The sequence below is a fragment of the Symphodus melops genome, assembly GCF_947650265.1.
Source record: "Symphodus melops genome assembly, chromosome: 5".
Classification (NCBI taxonomy): Eukaryota; Metazoa; Chordata; class Actinopteri; order Labriformes; family Labridae; genus Symphodus; species Symphodus melops.
The window spans coordinates 1,487,655-1,507,297 of NC_136695.1; the positions used below are offsets into that span (position 1 = coordinate 1,487,655).

At 49.2% G+C, this 19,643-nt stretch overlaps 6 protein-coding genes across 6 annotated transcripts in view; all 6 read right to left on the reverse strand.

The window, feature by feature from the left end:
• Positions 1–1,858: 1,858 nt before the first annotated feature.
• LOC306823257 (gamma-aminobutyric acid type B receptor subunit 2-like) lies at positions 1,859–9,834 on the reverse strand (the record flags this gene model as incomplete). Its single annotated transcript, XM_079342713.1, has 7 exons — positions 9,783–9,834; positions 3,409–3,519; positions 2,966–3,193; positions 2,760–2,882; positions 2,598–2,679; positions 2,246–2,330; positions 1,859–1,997 (listed from the first exon to the last, which is right to left on the reverse strand). Exons 2-7 carry the CDS (start codon positions 3,454–3,456, stop codon positions 1,859–1,861), a joined length of 705 nt encoding a protein of 234 aa, XP_079198839.1. The 5' UTR covers positions 3,457–3,519; positions 9,783–9,834.
• LOC306824079 (high choriolytic enzyme 1-like) lies at positions 4,283–5,127 on the reverse strand (the record flags this gene model as incomplete). The annotated part of the gene is made up of 1 exon (XM_079344042.1): positions 4,283–5,127. One exon carries the CDS (start codon positions 5,125–5,127, stop codon positions 4,333–4,335), a length of 795 nt encoding a protein of 264 aa, XP_079200168.1. The 3' UTR covers positions 4,283–4,332.
• Positions 7,617–8,461, reverse strand: LOC306824080 (high choriolytic enzyme 1-like; the record flags this gene model as incomplete). The annotated part of the gene is made up of 1 exon (XM_079344043.1): positions 7,617–8,461. The coding sequence occupies one exon, from the start codon at positions 8,459–8,461 to the stop codon at positions 7,667–7,669; it is 795 nt and encodes a 264-aa protein (XP_079200169.1). The 3' UTR covers positions 7,617–7,666.
• Positions 9,835–11,090: 1,256 nt separating the features above from the next.
• LOC306823258 (gamma-aminobutyric acid type B receptor subunit 2-like) overlaps positions 11,091–19,643 on the reverse strand; it is a gene marked incomplete at its 3' end in the record, with an annotated part of 12,473 nt that continues 3,920 nt past the window's right edge. Inside the window, exons 8-15 of the mRNA XM_079342714.1 lie at positions 19,207–19,305; positions 18,984–19,106; positions 12,643–12,753; positions 12,200–12,427; positions 11,994–12,116; positions 11,832–11,913; positions 11,480–11,564; positions 11,091–11,229 (exon numbers count right to left, since the gene is read on the reverse strand). Of these exons, the coding sequence (XP_079198840.1) occupies positions 11,091–11,229; positions 11,480–11,564; positions 11,832–11,913; positions 11,994–12,116; positions 12,200–12,427; positions 12,643–12,753; positions 18,984–19,106; positions 19,207–19,305 (990 nt within the window). The remainder of the gene's footprint in view (positions 11,230–11,479; positions 11,565–11,831; positions 11,914–11,993; positions 12,117–12,199; positions 12,428–12,642; positions 12,754–18,983; positions 19,107–19,206; positions 19,306–19,643) is intronic.
• Positions 13,567–14,361, reverse strand: LOC306824081 (high choriolytic enzyme 1-like; the record flags this gene model as incomplete). The annotated part of the gene is made up of 1 exon (XM_079344044.1): positions 13,567–14,361. The coding sequence occupies one exon, from the start codon at positions 14,359–14,361 to the stop codon at positions 13,567–13,569; it is 795 nt and encodes a 264-aa protein (XP_079200170.1).
• LOC306824078 (high choriolytic enzyme 1-like) lies at positions 16,846–17,640 on the reverse strand (the record flags this gene model as incomplete). Its single annotated transcript, XM_079344041.1, has 1 exon — positions 16,846–17,640. One exon carries the CDS (start codon positions 17,638–17,640, stop codon positions 16,846–16,848), a length of 795 nt encoding a protein of 264 aa, XP_079200167.1.

Sequence of the window (19,643 nt, forward strand, 5' to 3'; positions counted from 1 at the left end):
CCAGGCACCTCGTTGGGGAGCTAAGGGGTCCTTGGGGACATAATATTGAGCTGTTGACGGACTTCTAGTTCCTTTCACATTGATGCCTGTCTGTTTGTGATTACAGAAGTCAATCAGACTGTAAACAGTAAACACTGTGCTGTGGTGAGTCATCGTTAAAGCCACGTATCACTGAGTCCGGCCTCGCCCTCTAATCTAATCCACCAGAGCCAGCACTCGGTTTACGGTGGGATTGTCCAACTGACCAACTTGGCTTCCTGAGTCAAACCTCCAGCTTGAGCTAGAGCTTGAGCAAAGAAGAGGAGCGAGGATGACCCTAACCTTCCTCCAGGGATTATGGAGGCCTGGTGGAGTTACCTGGACTGGCATGTGTGTGCATTCCCCGAACATACGCTCCATTGGAAGCAGCCTCACTCTCTAATCAGAGTGTCTGTGTTCCAGCAAATCCAACATACAATAATTCCATTTAACATCAGCCTATATGATCATTCATTTAATGGTTGACTCCTCCCTGAGCCCGGAGGAGACAAACTGTCTCTCTTACATCCCGTCATTGTCACCTGTGAGCTCTGCTGCAGCTCCACCCGTCTCAGGGGGTCCAGGATTTGCCAGGAGACCAAAACCAAGACGTCCAGCAGGATCAGCCACAGCATCACCACGCCGTTCTGCTGCAGACGAGTCGGCTAAACAGACACAGACATTCGTCACGGAGGGATCAACGCTCTCCATCGTCTCCTCATCCATCACGCTCTGAATGTGTTCAAAGACAGCTTGAGAGTTTACCGTCTGTTTGACGCGGCACGCTGAGTAAACACACCACGCTTTGGTGAAGAGCACAGAGAAGCCCACGGTGTGTCCCACGCAAAGAGTCCACAGACGAACCTGCAACAAACAGCCACGTGATTGGTCCTGACATTTAAAGCTACAGACACAGAAACAGCCTGTTCTGAGCAGGGCTGAAATAGAGGGGGCGTGGTCAGACACCGCTCATTTACATATTTAAAGCTCCAGACACAGAAACAGCCTGTTCTGAGCAGGGCTGAAATAGAGGGGGCGTGGTCAGACACCGCTCATTTACATATTTAAAGCTACAGACACAGAAACAGCCTGTTCTGAGAAGGGCTGAAATAAAGGAGGCGTGGTCAGACACAGCTCATTTACATATTTAAAGCTACAGACACAGAAACAGCCTGTTCTGAGTAGGGCTGAAATAAAGGGGGCGTGGTCAGACACAGCTCATTTACATATTTAAAGCTACAGACACAGAAACAGCCTGTTCTGAGCAGGGCTGAAATAGAGTGGAATGGATTTATAACAACATACCTCACACACATTGTAACAGACCCATTTATCTGCAACTCATGTGTATTTTATTTTGAAATTTGTTTCTAAAGGTTTAGGGATAACTCGTTTTGCTCGAATATGCTTTTATTTTGAAGGCAAACGTAGCCGTTTTAAGTTTGGGTAACCTTTGTTGTGGACTAGCAAAGATGCTGCAGCTAATAACTGTAATTGATCGGGTTAATGTAAGTGCGCGTGCGTGTGTGTGTGTGTGTGTGTGTGCGTGTGTGTATACGGGTGGAAGTGTCATAAAAAGGTTAAGTCAGACCTTTTACATTAAAACTGTGATTTAATGTTTAATTTTAAAATGATTGTGCATGAATGTGTCGTTCATTTAAAAAGGGAAACAATTCATGGAAGTTTAAAAAAACAAGTTTGTTTAATTTTTGAATTTAAACAATACAATAAAAAAACTTCATAAAAAACACAAAACATGAAAAAGTCTTAAAATCCTCCAAACTAAAACAGTTTCAAATACTTTTTTTTTAATAAGCTGTGCGTGTGTGTGTGTGTGTGTTTAGGTCGTCAGCAGGTCGTGGTGAACGAAGGCCTCCCGGCTGGAGAACAGGCTGGAGCTGCTGGCGCTGACGCCCCCGATCACGGGCATGTAGGAGTGATGGAGGATGGGCAGCTGCACGGAGAGACGGCGCCGCACGCTGACAGAAAACACAGGACGTCAAACGTTACGAGTCTGTGTCGAGGTACGTACAGGAAATACAAAACATTTCAAAATAAAGCGCTCTGCAGGGTTGCTAAATGGTTGGTGTGTGTTTTTTGTTTTTGTCTGTTTGTGTGTTTATGTGTTTGTGTGTGTGTTGTTGTTGTTGTTGTGTGTGTGTGTTTGTGTGTGTGTCTTTGTTTGTTTAGGTGTGTGTGTGTGTGTGTGTGTTTGTTCTGGACTCACTGCTCAGGAGAGTTGATGTCGTCTGGACTCAGAGGTTTGGAGTGTGTGTCTTCAGAGGAGATCAGAGCCGACACCACAGATCGACCTGCTGACACAGAACACGTCTGAATTGATCGATCAGTTTATGTCACTGTGTTCGACAGTTGTTCAGTCAAGGTCACACGCCGTTTCATTTATGAACCTCAACAGAGCGTCTGTGTAGAAAAGATGAAAGTCAAACACTGTGATTTGTCCCTGATTATATTTCTGTTTGTTTTTCTTTTGATGGAGGCGAGCTAGCAGTTTCCCCCTGCTCCCACTCTTTGTGCTAAGCTAGGCTAACACACCTTGGACAATCAGACTTTTAGTTTACCGTTGTTTCTTCCTCTCGTCGTGTTGAGAAGCTCCGACTCTTCACAGAGCTGCATGCTGATGGTTTCTATTACTAAATCCAGCTGCAAAACAAAAAAACAAAACAACCAACATTATTTGAGTGAAGCAGCGCTCTGAGCGCGTCAGGTGACGTCGTCCTCACCTGCTCAGTTTGGCTCTTCAGCCTCAGGTTTATCGTCTTGAGCTGCTCGTCTTCCTCGTCCTCGGCAGCACGCAGCTCCAGAGGCTGCTGGAGCTCGTTGCCGTGGAAACACACGTACACAAACTGCAACGACGTGAAAATGAAAAGAAGAATGAACACGCGACGGACGATGCTGTTTTATTGTGAAGGTGCGTCTCTGCGCTGACCTTCGGGCCGAACATGCAGCACAGAGTGAAGACGTTGCAGCAGAGGACGAGGCTGCTGACCACACAGAACTGCACAGGAGGATTGTGGGACGTCAGCAGAGACCCCGACGCCCCAGACACGCTGAACACGGTCACAGCGAACATACTGAGAGTCAGCTGTTTGCTGCTGACCGCAGGGTGATCCACCTGCACGCACCTGATGCTCCACGCCACGAAACATCCCAGACCCTGACAGAAAACAGTCGACTGTCATCACACACGTCCCAATGTTTGAACCGACACACGAATAATATATGACAGTGTAAACATCAGATTATGTGAACGTGTGCAAACAGCTAGATGTGGTTTTAGGTTTTCCAACATAAGAGTGGCCTCAGACTGCAGCAGAGTTATTTAGGATCGCTTTACAAGCTGTGATGAGTCGGTGTAGTTCACGTTCTGACCAGCAGAGGGCCTTTGTAACCGTAGACAGCAGTGAGCCACAGCTCCATGTTGACGCTGCTGCAACGTTCAGAGGAGAGCTGGACGACGACATCCTGACCAGACAAGTCGCTCTGAAAGACAAGGACAGAGAAGACTTTCATTTCAAGAACAACAATAAACTAATAATAATAATATATTAATAAATAATAACTTCAGGATAAAAACTCAAGTTGTAACCTGATGTCCATGAACCCCGTAAAGGCAGGGTTGGTCATTTTCTAAAACTAGCATGATTTTAAAAATAGCATTCCCTCAGTGCTCCCTCTGAAGCCACGCCCCCTCCCCCTGTGCTCCCTCTGAAGCCATGCCCCCTCCGTGCTTCCTCTGAAGATACGCCCCTCCCCTGTACTCCCTCTGAAGCCACACCCCCTCCCCCTGTGCTCCCTCTGAAGTCACGCCCCTCCCCCCCGTGCCCCCTCTGAAGCCACATCCCCTCCCCCTCTGCCCCCTCTGAAGCCACACCCCCTACCCCCTGTGCTCCCTCTGAAGCCACGCCCCTCCCCTGTATTCCCTCTGAAGCCACGCCCCTCCCCCTGTGCTCCCGTTGAAGTCACGCCCCTACCCCCTGTGCTCCCTCTGAAGCCACGCCCCTCCCCTGTATTCCCTCTGAAGCCACGCCCCTCCCCCTGTGCTCCCTTTGAAGCCACGCCCCTCCCCCTCTGTGCTCCCTCTGCACGCCCCTCTTTAAAAAAATAATAAATTCTGTGTCTGAGTTCTGAAAGCGCAATCTTTCCAGCTCGATGGCTTTAATTTGCTCTTTGTAAACATGTTGATGTTTTCAAGCAGCACAGAGACAGAAATGACTTCACAGTGTTTATTTTGCATATATGATTTTGTTGCTGATCATTTTGGCATGCGGGTCACATTTTCAGCTTTCTGAACATTCAGCAGCCGTAGAGCATGTTGATCCTCTTGATGTCCCAGTAGGACATGCCCTTCCTCTGGCCGATCTGGACGTTGGGGTCGGGGATGGGGGTGATGGAGTCCCTGCCGTACTTGATGGAGAAGGCTGTTCTTCCATAGTGCATGATGGAGGAGTAGTCGTAGGGAGTGTTCAGGTTGTTGGTGTCCTGCCTCTGGAAGTTGTAGGCCATCTGCGGGTTGATGTTCTCCCAGTTGATCCTGACGTGGGAGTCGCGGTCGCTCCTGGTCTGCTCGTGCTGGAAGCCCAGAGCGTGGATGAACTCGTGCTGGATGGTGCCGTAGTAGACGCAGCCCTGCCTGTTGAGAGAGAGCACCTGTCTGCCTCCCACTCTGCCCAGAGAGGAGAAACACCCCTGTCTGTTCTCGATGCTGATGTAGTCGGCCTCTCTCGTACGGGGGACGAAGCGGATGCAGGTTCTGCTGTGGAACGCTTTCAAGGCTTGGTCCATCTTCTGCCTCTCATAACTGGTGAACTGGCTGCTCACAATGAAGGGGATCGTCACCAAGCCGTTGGAGGCTTTCTTCCACTGGCAGGTCTGGTACCAGCACTTCATGGCGTTTCTTGTTCTGGGAGGCAGCAGGTCTCCCTCCAGCAGCACCTCGTCTGTGCCGCTGTTGGAGGTCAGAATCCTGGTGGTGATGTCCATGTCATCTGCGACGTCGTCATCTCCTGGGTCTCCTAGCTCCTCCGTATCAGGGAGAGCCTGAGAGAGGCCGAGCAGCAGCAGCAGCAGCAGGCTGGAGGACGGAGTCATGTTCAGGGTGTCTGTGGAGCTGCCGTGGAGAGACTCCTTGAAGCTTGATGCTGGACTCAGCTCAGTCCACACTCTTTATACTGTCCTCTGCAGGTGTGTCTGCAGGAGGATTATGGGTTGGGGTCCTCTTTGCTCGGCCAAAATAAACTCCTGAGGGGGAGGACTCCTTAGACAAGCAGAAGGAACAGCTCTACAGCTTGTTTACTTTAAACGTTGGCCTCCTGTGCCTGGCTCCAGTCATCTGTTGGGGCTTTATCGGCCTGATATATCGACACCACCGTGGCCCATGCCATTGTGACCACTACGTATTGGTGCGTTGGCTTAACCACCACTTTTCGCATTTCGCCATATTCTCTGCCTGTTTTGTGCAGAGGTAACCATGGCGACTCAAACTGAGCGCATGTTGTTGGAGTTGGAGCTGATACCGGCTCGTAGCAGAATTTAGAAAACAGCTGCGATAGAAGTAAATGTTGTACATGCAGGAAATAGGATGCCATGCAGCGGTCCAATCACACGGAACCAGTAAGCTTCTGGCTGTGAGGAAACAGAGCTAACCCCTGCACCACCGGGCAGCCCATAATATACACATAGTACAACGGGAATCATTGTACTCTTCCTCTTTTAATGTTATGTTACTGCCTTTACTTTACAGTCTAATTACAACACTTTTATTTTGTATTTCAATAAATGTCCAATTATTAGAAATTTCAATTCCTGTTGTAAATTCCCTGTGACTACTGTGTTTTATTGTGAAAGGACTGTTTTACACCAGGCACCTCGTTGGGGAGCTAAGGGGTCCTTGGGGACATAATATTGAGCTGTTGACGGACTTCTAGTTCCTTTCACATTGATGCCTGTCTGTTTGTGATTACAGAAGTCAATCAGACTGTAAACAGTAAACACTGTGCTGTGGTGAGTCATCGTTAAAGCCACGTATCACTGTGTCCGGCCTCGCCCTCTAATCTAATCCACCAGAGCCAGCACTGGGTTTACGGTGGGATTGTCCAACTGACCAACTTGGCTTCCTGAGTCAAGCCTCCAGCTTTAAGTAAAATCCTCGTTCAGAACTTGTGGGCAAAGAAGAGGAGCGAGGATAGACAGACAGACAGACAGACAGACAGACAGACAGACAGACAGACAGACAGACAGACAGACAGACAGACAGACAGACAGACAGACAGACAGACAGACAGACAGACAGACAGGTGAGGAGGGCCGGCTCTGTGGTGGGTACAGAGCTGGACTCACTGGTGACAGTGGTAGAGAGGAGGTCTCTGGACAAAATGCTCTCCATCATGGACAACACACACCACCCTCTGCACAGCACCTTCACCGGGCAGAGGAGCATGTTCAGTGACAGACGGCTGTCACAGTCGTGCTCCACGGACTCAAGAACTCTTTTGTCCCCCTGGCCATCAGATTGTACAACACTTCACTGTCACGGCAGGGAAGAAGCACACGGTGAACCCCGGACTCATTTTTCACTTTTTTTTTCTCACTCCTCATCTGCACTGCTGACCTCAGAGTCAGCCCCCAGTTGGACACTTTAATGCATATTGATAGTCACCTTACTGAGCACTGGTCACTGTAATGATAATCACCCTAATCATGTCTGGTTTCATCCTACTGTTGTGTTATGCTACATCTGTAATGGTTGACATGATCACCCTAACTAGGTCAAGTTTCACTCTATTGTCTTCGACACTTAATGCTAATCTGCTCCTCAATAGTTGGGTACTTTAATGGAAATCACCCTAATCACTCCTGGTTTCACCTTATTGTTTTGGACACTTAATGCTAATCACTGCTCCTTTATGTTGCTGAGCACTTCAATGGCCCAGTCTGCATCCCTGCATTGACTGTTTAACGACTGTACTCACACCTCTGGCACTACCTCAAACACCTCTGTACATGCACATGTAAGTAGTTTCTAGAAGGTCAGCACTTTGTTTCTAAGGCTCTTTAACTGTTTACAGGTCTCTTTTAACCAGCACATGTTTTTCTCTCCTCACAGGTTATGTACATACTATATAAGTTTTAATGCTAATGCTAACTGCACAGGTTTAACCTGTAATTATGTTTACTCTTAGTCACATAGGGGCTGCTAAATCTTGTTTGGGGGATTATTGTATACAGAGGGGAGGGGGGACAGCGGGTGTGTATTGTAACCAATGTCTTGTGTCCTGCCTGTGTGTATACTGCTACTGGATGCCCTGAATTGCTACTGGATGCCCTGAATTTCCCTCGGGATCCCTCTGAAGCCACGCCCCTCCCCTGTACTCCCTCTGAAGCCACGCCCCCTCCGTGCTTCCTCTGAAGCCACGCCCCTCCCCCTGTGCTCCTTTTGAAGCCACGCCCCTCCCCCTCTGTGCTAAAGCGCAATCTTTCCAGCTCGATGGCTTTAATTTGCTCTTTGTAAACATGTTGATGTTTTCAAGCAGCACAGAGACAGAAATGACTTCACAGTGTTTATTTTGCATATATGATTTTGTTGCTGATCATTTTGGCATGCGGGTCACATTTTCAGCTTTCTGAACATTCAGCAGCCGTAGAGCATGTTGATCCTCTTGATGTCCCAGTAGGACATGCCCTTCCTCTGGCCGATCTGGACGTTGGGGTCGGGGATGGGGGTGATGGAGTCCCTGCCGTACTTGATGGAGAAGGCTGTTCTTCCATAGTGCATGATGGAGGAGTAGTCGTAGGGAGTGTTCAGGTTGTTGGTGTCCTGCCTCTGGAAGTTGTAGGCCATCTGCGGGTTGATGTTCTCCCAGTTGATCCTGACGTGGGAGTCGCGGTCGCTCCTGGTCTGCTCGTGCTGGAAGCCCAGAGCGTGGATGAACTCGTGCTGGATGGTGCCGTAGTAGACGCAGCCCTGCCTGTTGAGAGAGAGCACCTGTCTGCCTCCCACTCTGCCCAGAGAGGAGAAACACCCCTGTCTGTTCTCGATGCTGATGTAGTCGGCCTCTCTCGTACGGGGGACGAAGCGGATGCAGGTTCTGCTGTGGAACGCTTTCAAGGCTTGGTCCATCTTCTGCCTTTCATAACTGGTGAACTGGCTGCTCACAATGAAGGGGATCGTCACCAAGCCGTTGGAGGCTTTCTTCCACTGGCAGGTCTGGTACCAGCACTTCATGGCGTTTCTTGTTCTGGGAGGCAGCAGGTCTCCCTCCAGCAGCACCTCGTCTGTGCCGCTGTTGGAGGTCAGAATCCTGGTGGTGATGTCCATGTCATCTGCGACGTCGTCATCTCCTGGGTCTCCTAGCTCCTCCGTATCAGGGAGAGCCTGAGAGAGGCCGAGCAGCAGCAGCAGCAGCAGGCTGGAGGACGGAGTCATGTTCAGGGTGTCTGTGGAGCTGCCGTGGAGAGACTCCTTGAAGCTTGATGCTGGACTCAGCTCAGTCCACACTCTTTATACTGTCCTCTGCAGGTGTGTCTGCAGGAGGATTATGGGTTGGGGTCCTCTTTGCTCGGCCAAAATAAACTCCTGAGGGGGAGGACTCCTTAGACAAGCAGAAGGAACAGCTCTACAGCTTGTTTACTTTAAACGTTGGCCTCCTGTGCCTGGCTCCAGTCATCTGTTGGGGCTTTATCGGCCTGATATATCGACACCACCGTGGCCCATGCCATTGTGACCACTACGCATTGGTGCGTTGGCTTAACCACCACTTTTCGCATTTCGCCATATTCTCTGCCTGTTTTGTGCAGAGGTAACCATGGCGACTCAAACTGAGCGCATGTTGTTGGAGTTGGAGCTGATACCGGCTCGTAGCAGAATTTAGAAAACAGCTGCGATAGAAGTAAATGTTGTACATGCAGGAAATAGGATGCCATGCAGCGGTCCAATCACACGGAACCAGGAAGCTTCTGGCTGTGAGGAAACAGTGCTAACCCCTGCACCACCGGGCAGCCCATAATATACACATAGTACTACGGGAATCATTGTACTCTTACTCTTTTAATGTTATGTTACTGCCTTTACTTTACAGTCTAATTACAACACTTTTATTTTGTATTTCAATAAATGTCCAATTATTAGACATTTCAATTCCTGTTGTAAATTCCTTGTGACTACTGTGTTTTATTGTGAAAGGACTGTTTTACACGAGGCACCTCGTTGGGGAGCTAAGGGGTCCTTGGGGACATAATATTGAGCTGTTGACGGACTTCTAGTTCCTTTCACATTGATGCCTGTCTGTTTGTGATTACAGAAGTCAATCAGACTGTAAACAGTAAACACTGTGCTGTGGTGAGTCATCGTTAAAGCCACGTATCTGTGTCCGGCCTCGCCCTCTAATCTAATCCACCAGAGCCAGCACTCGGTTTACGGTGGGATTGTCCAACTGACCAACTTGGCTTCCTGAGTCAAACCTCCAGCTTGAGCTAAAATCCTCGTTCAGAACTTGTGGGCAAAGAAGAGGAGCGAGGATGACCCTAACCTTCCTCCAGGGATTATGGAGGCCTGGTGGAGTTACCTGGACTGGCATGTGTGTGCATTCCCCGAACATACTTTCCATTGGAAGCAGCCTCACTCTCTAATCAGAGTGTCTGTGTTCCAGCAAATCCAACATACAATAATTCCATTTAACATCAGCCTATATGATCATTCATTTAATGGTTGACTCCTCCCTGTCTCTCTTACATCCCGTCATTGTCACCTGTGAGCTCTGCTGCAGCTCCACCCGTCTCAGGGGGTCCAGGATTTGCCAGGAGACCAACACCAAGACGTCCAGCAGGATCAGCCACAGCATCACCACGCCGTTCTGCTGCAGACGAGTCGGCTAAACAGACACAGACATTCGTCAAGGAGGGATCAACGCTCTCCGTCGTCTCCTCATCCATCACGCTCTGAATGTGTTCAAAGACAGCTTGAGAGTTTACCGTCTGTTTGACGCTGCACGCTGAGTAAACACACCACGCTTTGGTGAAGAGCACAGAGAAGCCCACGGTGTGTCCCACGCAGAGAGTCCACAGACGAACCTGCAACAAACACCCACGTGATTGGTCCTGACATTTAAAGCTACAGACACAGAAACAGCCTGTTCTGAGCAGGGCTGAAATACAGGGGGCGTGGTCAGACACAGCTCATTTACATATTTAAAGCTCCAGACACAGAAACAGCCTGTTCTGAGCAGGGCTGAAATAGAGGGGGCGTGGTCAGACACAGCTCATTTACATATTTAAAGCTCCAGACACAGAAACAGCCTGTTCTGAGTAGGGCTGAAATAAAGGGGGCGTGGTCAGACACAGCTCATTTACATATTTAAAGCTACAGACACAGAAACAGCCTGTTCTGAGCAGGGCTGAAATAAAGGGGGCGTGGTCAGACACAGCTCATTTACATATTTAAAGCTACAGACACAGAAACAGCCTGTTCTGAGCAGGGCTGAAATAGAGTGGAATGGATTTATAACAACATACCTCACACACATTGTAACAGACCCATTTATCTGCAACTCATGTGTATTTTATTTTGAAATTTGTTTCTAAAGGTTTAGGGATAACTCGTTTTGCTCGAATATGCTTTTATTTTGAAGGCAAACGTAACCGTTTTAAGTGTGGGTAACCTTTGTTGTGGACTAGCAAAGATGCTGCAGCTAATAACTGTAACTGATCAGGTTAACGTGAGTGCGCGTGCGTGTGTGTGTGTGTGTGTGTGTGTGTGTGTGTGCGTGTGTGTGTACGGGTGGAAGTGTCATAAAAAGGTTAAGTCAGATCTTTCACATTAAAACTGTGATTTAATGTCTAATTTTAAAATGATTGTGCATGAATGTGTCGTTCATTTAAAAAGGGAAACAATTCATGGAAGTTTAAAAAAACAAGTTTGTTTAATTTTTGAATTTAAACAATACAATAAAAAAACTTCATAAAAAACACAAAACATGAAAAAGTCTTAAAATCCTCCAAACTAAAACAGTTTCAAATACTTTATTTTTAATAAGCTGTGCGTGTGTGTGTGTGTGTGTTTAGGTCGTCAGCAGGTCGTGGTGAACGAAGGCCTCCCGGCTGGAGAACAGGCTGGAGCTGCTGGCGCTGACGCCCCCGATCACGGGCATGTAGGAGTGATGGAGGATGGGCAGCTGCACGGAGAGACGGCGCCGCACGCTGACAGAAAACACAGGACGTCAAACGTTACGAGTCTGTGTCGAGGTACGTACAGGAAATACAAAACATTTCAAAATAAAGCGCTCTGCAGGGTTGCTAAATGGTTGGTGTGTGTTTTTTGTTTTTGTCTGTTTGTGTGTTTATGTGTTTGTGTGTGTGTTGTTGTTGTTGTTGTGTGTGTGTGTTTGTGTGTGTGTCTTTGTTTGTTTAGGTGTGTGTGTGTGTGTGTGTGTGTTTGTTCTGGACTCACTGCTCAGGAGAGTTGATGTCGTCTGGACTCAGAGGTTTGGAGTGTGTGTCTTCAGAGGAGATCAGAGCCGACACCACAGATCGACCTGCTGACACAGAACACGTCTGAATTGATCGATCAGTTTATGTCACTGTGTTCGACAGTTGTTCAGTCAAGGTCACACGCCGTTTCATTTATGAACCTCAACAGAGCGTCTGTGTAGAAAAGATGAAAGTCAAACACTGTGATTTGTCCCTGATTATATTTCTGTTTGTTTTTCTTTTGATGGAGGCGAGCTAGCAGTTTCCCCCTGCTCCCACTCTTTGTGCTAAGCTAGGCTAACACACCTTGGACAATCAGACTTTTAGTTTACCGTTGTTTCTTCCTCTCGTCGTGTTGAGAAGCTCCGACTCTTCACAGAGCTGCATGCTGATGGTTTCTATTACTAAATCCAGCTGCAAAACAAAAAAACAAAACAACCAACATTATTTGAGTGAAGCAGCGCTCTGAGCGCGTCAGGTGACGTCGTCCTCACCTGCTCAGTTTGGCTCTTCAGCCTCAGGTTTATCGTCTTGAGCTGCTCGTCTTCCTCGTCCTCGGCAGCACGCAGCTCCAGAGGCTGCTGGAGCTCGTTGCCGTGGAAACACACGTACACAAACTGCAACGACGTGAAAATGAAAAGAAGAATGAACACGCGACGGACGATGCTGTTTTATTGTGAAGGTGCGTCTCTGCGCTGACCTTCGGGCCGAACATGCAGCACAGAGTGAAGACGTTGCAGCAGAGGACGAGGCTGCTGACCACACAGAACTGCACAGGAGGATTGTGGGACGTCAGCAGAGACCCCGACGCCCCAGACACGCTGAACACGGTCACAGCGAACATACTGAGAGTCAGCTGTTTGCTGCTGACCGCAGGGTGATCCACCTGCACGCACCTGATGCTCCACGCCACGAAACATCCCAGACCCTGACAGAAAACAGTCGACTGTCATCACACACGTCCCAATGTTTGAACCGACACACGAATAATATATGACAGTGTAAACATCAGATTATGTGAACGTGTGCAAACAGCTAGATGTGGTTTTAGGTTTTCCAACATAAGAGTGGCCTCAGACTGCAGCAGAGTTATTTAGGATCGCTTTACAAGCTGTGATGAGTCGGTGTAGTTCACGTTCTGACCAGCAGAGGGCCTTTGTAACCGTAGACAGCAGTGAGCCACAGCTCCATGTTGACGCTGCTGCAACGTTCAGAGGAGAGCTGGACGACGACATCCTGACCAGACAAGTCGCTCTGAAAGACAAGGACAGAGAAGACTTTCATTTCAAGAACAACAATAAACTAATAATAATAATATATTAATAAATAATAACTTCAGGATAAAAACTCAAGTTGTAACCTGATGTCCATGAACCCCGTAAAGGCAGGGTTGGTCATTTTCTAAAACTAGCATGATTTTAAAAATAGCATTCCCTCAGTGCTCCCTCTGAAGCCACGCCCCCTCCCCCTGTGCTCCCTCTGAAGCCATGCCCCCTCCGTGCTTCCTCTGAAGATACGCCCCTCCCCTGTACTCCCTCTGAAGCCACACCCCCTCCCCCTGTGCTCCCTCTGAAGTCACGCCCCTCCCCCCCGTGCCCCCTCTGAAGCCACATCCCCTCCCCCTCTGCCCCCTCTGAAGCCACACCCCCTACCCCCTGTGCTCCCTCTGAAGCCACGCCCCTCCCCTGTATTCCCTCTGAAGCCACGCCCCTCCCCCTGTGCTCCCGTTGAAGTCACGCCCCTACCCCCTGTGCTCCCTCTGAAGCCACGCCCCTCCCCTGTATTCCCTCTGAAGCCACGCCCCTCCCCCTGTGCTCCCTTTGAAGCCACGCCCCTCCCCCTCTGTGCTCCCTCTGCACGCCCCTCTTTAAAAAAATAATAAATTCTGTGTCTGAGTTCTGAAAGCGCAATCTTTCCAGCTCGATGGCTTTAATTTGCTCTTTGTAAACATGTTGATGTTTTCAAGCAGCACAGAGACAGAAATGACTTCACAGTGTTTATTTTGCATATATGATTTTGTTGCTGATCATTTTGGCATGCGGGTCACATTTTCAGCTTTCTGAACATTCAGCAGCCGTAGAGCATGTTGATCCTCTTGATGTCCCAGTAGGACATGCCCTTCCTCTGGCCGATCTGGACGTTGCGGTCGGGGATGGGGGTGATGGAGTCCCTGCCGTACTTGATGGAGAAGGCTGTTCTTCCATAGTGCATGATGGAGGAGTAGTCGTAGGGAGTGTTCAGGTTGTTGGTGTCCTGCCTCTGGAAGTTGTAGGCCATCTGCGGGTTGATGTTCTCCCAGTTGATCCTGACGTGGGAGTCGCGGTCGCTCCTGGTCTGCTCGTGCTGGAAGCCCAGAGCGTGGATGAACTCGTGCTGGATGGTGCCGTAGTAGACGCAGCCCTGCCTGTTGAGAGAGAGCACCTGTCTGCCTCCCACTCTGCCCAGAGAGGAGAAACACCCCTGTCTGTTCTCGATGCTGATGTAGTCGGCCTCTCTCGTACGGGGGACGAAGCGGATGCAGGTTCTGCTGTGGAACGCTTTCAAGGCTTGGTCCATCTTCTGCCTCTCATAACTGGTGAACTGGCTGCTCACAATGAAGGGGATCGTCACCAAGCCGTTGGAGGCTTTCTTCCACTGGCAGGTCTGGTACCAGCACTTCATGGCGTTTCTTGTTCTGGGAGGCAGCAGGTCTCCCTCCAGCAGCACCTCGTCTGTGCCGCTGTTGGAGGTCAGAATCCTGGTGGTGATGTCCATGTCATCTGCGACGTCGTCATCTCCTGGGTCTCCTAGCTCCTCCGTATCAGGGAGAGCCTGAGAGAGGCCGAGCAGCAGCAGCAGCAGCAGGCTGGAGGACGAAGTCATGTTCAGGGTGTCTGTGGAGCTGCCGTGGAGAGACTCCTTGAAGCTTGATGCTGGACTCAGCTCAGTCCACACTCTTTATACTGTCCTCTGCAGGTGTGTCTGCAGGAGGATTATGGGTTGGGGTCCTCTTTGCTCGGCCAAAATAAACTCCTGAGGGGGAGGACTCCTTAGACAAGCAGAAGGAACAGCTCTACAGCTTGTTTACTTTAAACGTTGGCCTCCTGTGCCTGGCTCCAGTCATCTGTTGGGGCTTTATCGGCCTGATATATCGACACCACCGTGGTCCATGCCATTGTGACCACTACGTATTGGTGCGTTGGCTTAACCACCACTTTTCGCATTTCGCCATATTCTCTGCCTGTTTTGTGCAGAGGTAACCATGGCGACTCAAACTGAGCGCATGTTGTTGGAGTTGGAGCTGATACCAGCTCGTAGCAGAATTTAGAAAACAGCTGCGATAGAAGTAAATGTTGTACATGCAGGAAATAGGATGCCATGCAGCGGTCCAATCACACGGAACCAGTAAGCTTCTGGCTGTGAGGAAACAGAGCTAACCCCTGCACCACCGGGCAGCCCATAATATACACATAGTACAACGGGAATCATTGTACTCTTCCTCTTTTAATGTTATGTTACTGCCTTTACTTTACAGTCTAATTACAACACTTTTATTTTGTATTTCAATAAATGTCCAATTATTAGACATTTCAATTCCTGTTGTAAATTCCTTGTGACTACTGTGTTTTATTGTGAAAGGACTGTTTTACACCAGGCACCTCGTTGGGGAGCTAAGGGGTCCTTGGGGACATAATATTGAGCTGTTGACGGACTTCTAGTTCCTTTCACATTGATGCCTGTCTGTTTGTGATTACAGAAGTCAATCAGACTGTAAACAGTAAACACTGTGCTGTGGTGAGTCATCGTTAAAGCCACGTATCACTGTGTCCGGCCTCGCCCTCTAATCTAATCCACCAGAGCCAGCACTGGGTTTACGGTGGGATTGTCCAACTGACCAACTTGGCTTCCTGAGTCAAACCTCCAGCTTTAAGTAAAATCCTCGTTCAGAACTTGTGGGCAAAGAAGAGGAGCGAGGATAGACAGACAGACAGACAGACAGACAGACAGACAGACAGACAGACAGACAGACAGACAGACAGACAGACAGACAGACAGACAGACAGACAGACAGGTGAGGAGGGCTGGCTCTGTGGTGGGTACAGAGCTGGACTCACTGGTGAGAGTGGTAGAGAAGAGGTCTCTGGACAAAATGCTCTCCATCATGGACAACACACACCACCCTCTGCACAGCACCTTCACCGGGCAGAGGAGCATGTTCAGTGACAGACTGCTGTCACAGTCGTGCTCCACGGACTCAAGAACTCTTTTGTCCCCCTGGCCATCAGATTGTACAACACTTCACTGTCACGGCAGGGAAGAAGCACACGGTGAACCCCGGACTCATTTTTCACTTTTTTTTTTCTCACTCCTCATCTGCACTGCTGACCTCAGAGTCAGCCCCAGTTGGACACTTTAATGCATATTGATAGTCACCTTACTGAGCACAGGTCACTTTAATGGCAATCATGTCTGGTTTCATCCTACTGTATTGTAATGCTACATCTGTAATGGTTGACATGATCACCCTAACTAGGTCAAGTTTCACTCTATTGTCTTCGACACTTAATGCTAATCTGCTCCTCAATAGTTGGGTACTTTAATGGAAATCACCCTAATCACTCCTGGTTTCACCTTATTGTTTTGGACACTTAATGCTAATCACTGCTCCTTTATGTTGCTGAGCACTTCAATGGCCCAGTCTGCATCCCTGCATTGACTGTTTAACGACTGTACTCACACCTCTGGCACTACCTCAAACACCTCTGTACATGCACATGTAAGTAGTTTCTAGAAGGTCAGCACTTTGTTTCTAAGGCTCTTTAACTGTCTACAGGTCTCTTTTAACCAGCACATGTTTTTCTCTCCTCACAGGTTATGTACATACTATATAAGTTTTAATGCTAATGCTAACTGCACAGGTTTAACCTTTACTCTTAGTCACATAGGGGCTGCTAAATCTTGTTTGGGGGATTATTGTATACAGAGGGGAGGGGGGACAGCGGGTGTGTATTGTAACCAATGTCTTGTGTCCTGCCTGTGTGTATACTGCTACTGGATGCCCTGAATTTCCCTCGGGATCCCTCTGAAGCCACGCCCCTCCCCTGTACTCCCTCTGAAGCCACGCCCCCTCCGTGCTTCCTCTGAAGCCACGCCCCTCCCCCTGTGCTCCTTTTGAAGCCACGCCCCTCCCCCTCTGTGCTAAAGCGCAATCTTTCCAGCTCGATGGCTTTAATTTGCTCTTCGTAAACATGTTGATGTTTTCAAGCAGCACAGAGACAGAAATGACTTCACAGTGTTTATTTTGCATATATGATTTTGTTGCTGATCATTTTGGCATGCGGGTCACATTCTCAGCTTTCTGAACATTCAGCAGCCGTAGAGCATGTTGATCCTCTTGATGTCCCAGTAGGACATGCCCTTCCTCTGGCCGATCTGGACGTTGGGGTCGGGGATGGGGGTGATGGAGTCCCTGCCGTACTTGATGGAGAAGGCTGTTCTTCCATAGTGCATGATGGAGGAGTAGTCGTAGGGAGTGTTCAGGTTGTTGGTGTCCTGCCTCTGGAAGTTGTAGGCCATCTGCGGGTTGATGTTCTCCCAGTTGATCCTGACGTGGGAGTCGCGGTCGCTCCTGGTCTGCTCGTGCTGGAAGCCCAGAGCGTGGATGAACTCGTGCTGGATGGTGCCGTAGTAGACGCAGCCCTGCCTGTTGAGAGAGAGCACCTGTCTGCCTCCCACTCTGCCCAGAGAGGAGAAACACCCCTGTCTGTTCTCGATGCTGATGAAGTCGGCCTCTCTCGTACGGGGGACGAAGCGGATGCAGGTTCTGCTGTGGAACGCTTTCAAGGCTTGGTCCATCTTCTGCCTCTCATAACTGGTGAACTGGCTGCTCACAATGAAGGGGATCGTCACCAAGCCGTTGGAGGCTTTCTTCCACTGGCAGGTCTGGTACCAGCACTTCATGGCGTTTCTTGTTCTGGGAGGCAGCAGGTCTCCCTCCAGCAGCACCTCGTCTGTGCCGCTGTTGGAGGTCAGAATCCTGGTGGTGATGTCCATGTCATCTGCGACGTCGTCATCTCCTGGGTCTCCTAGCTCCTCCGTATCAGGGAGAGCCTGAGAGAGGCCGAGCAGCAGCAGCAGCAGCAGGCTGGAGGACGGAGTCATGTTCAGGGTGTCTGTGGAGCTGCCGTGGAGAGACTCCTTGAAGCTTGATGCTGGACTCAGCTCAGTCCACACTCTTTATACTGTCCTCTGCAGGTGTGTCTGCAGGAGGATTATGGGTTGGGGTCCTCTTTGCTCGGCCAAAATAAACTCCTGAGGGGGAGGACTCCTTAGACAAGCAGAAGGAACAGCTCTACAGCTTGTTTACTTTAAACGTTGGCCTCCTGTGCCTGGCTCCAGTCATCTGTTGGGGCTTTATCGGCCTGATATATCGACACCACCGTGGCCCATGCCATTGTGACCACTACGTATTGGTGCGTTGGCTTAACCACCACTTTTCGCATTTCGCCATATTCTCTGCCTGTTTTGTGCAGAGGTAACCATGGCGACTCAAACTGAGCGCATGTTGTTGGAGTTGGAGCTGATACCGGCTCGTAGCAGAATTTAGAAAACAGCTGCGATAGAAGTAAATGTTGTACATGCAGGAAATAGGATGCCATGCAGCGGTCCAATCACACGGAACCAGTAAGCTTCTGGCTGTGAGGAAACAGTGCTAACCCCTGCACCACCGGGCAGCCCATAATATACACATAGTACAACGGGAATCATTGTACTCTTACTCTTTTAATGTTATGTTACTGCCTTTACTTTACAGTCTAATTACAACACTTTTATTTTGTATTTCAATAAATGTCCAATTATTAGACATTTCAATTCCTGTTGTAAATTCCTTGTGACTACTGTGTTTTATTGTGAAAGGACTGTTTTACACCAGGCACCTCGTTGGGGAGCTAAGGGGTCCTTGGGGACATAATATTGAGCTGTTGACGGACTTCTAGTTCCTTTCACATTGATGCCTGTCTGTTTGTGATTACAGAAGTCAATCAGACTGTAAACAGTAAACACTGTGCTGTGCTGAGTCATCGTTAAAGCCACGTATCACTGTGTCCGGCCTCGCCCTCTAATCTAATCCACCAGAGCCAGCACTGGGTTTACGGTGGGATTGTCCAACTGACCAACTTGGCTTCCTGAGTCAAACCTCCAGCTTGAGCTAAAATCCTCGTTCAGAACTTGTGGGCAAAGAAGAGGAGCGAGGATGACCCTAACCTTCCTCCAGGGATTATGGAGGCCTGGTGGAGTTACCTGGACTGGCATGTGTGTGCATTCCCCGAACATACGCTCCATTGGAAGCAGCCTCACTCTCTAATCAGAGTGTCTGTGTTCCAGCAAATCCAACATACAATAATTCCATTTAACATCAGCCTATATGATCATTCATTTAATGGTTGACTCCTCCCTGAGCCCGGAGGAGACAAACTGTCTCTCTTACATCCTGTCATTGTCACCTGTGAGCTCTGCTGCAGCTCCACCCGTCTCAGGGGGTCCAGGATTTGCCAGGAGACCAAAACCAAGACGTCCAGCAGGATCAGCCACAGCATCACCACGCCGTTCTGCTGCAGACGAGTCGGCTGAACAGACACAGACATTCGTCACAGAGGGATCAACGCTCTCCGTCGTCTCCTCATCCATCACGCTCTGAATGTGTTCAAAGACAGCTTGAGAGTTTACCGTCTGTTTGACGCTGCACGCTGAGTAAACACACCACGCTTTGGTGAAGAGCACAGAGAAGCCCACGGTGTGTCCCACGCAGAGAGTCCACAGACGAACCTGCAACAAACACCCACGTGATTGGTCCTGACATTTAAAGCTACAGACACAGAAACAGCCTGTTCTGAGCAGGGCTGAAATACAGGGGGCGTGGTCAGACACAGCTCATTTACATATTTAAAGCTCCAGACACAGAAACAGCCTGTTCTGAGCAGGGCTGAAATAGAGGAGGCGTGGTCAGACACCGCTCATTTACATATTTAAAGCTACAGACACAGAAACAGCCTGTTCTGAGCAGGGCTGAAATACAGGGGGCGTGGTCAGACACAGCTCATTTACATATTTAAAGCTCCAGACACAGAAACAGCCTGTTCTGAGCAGGGCTGAAATAGAGGGGG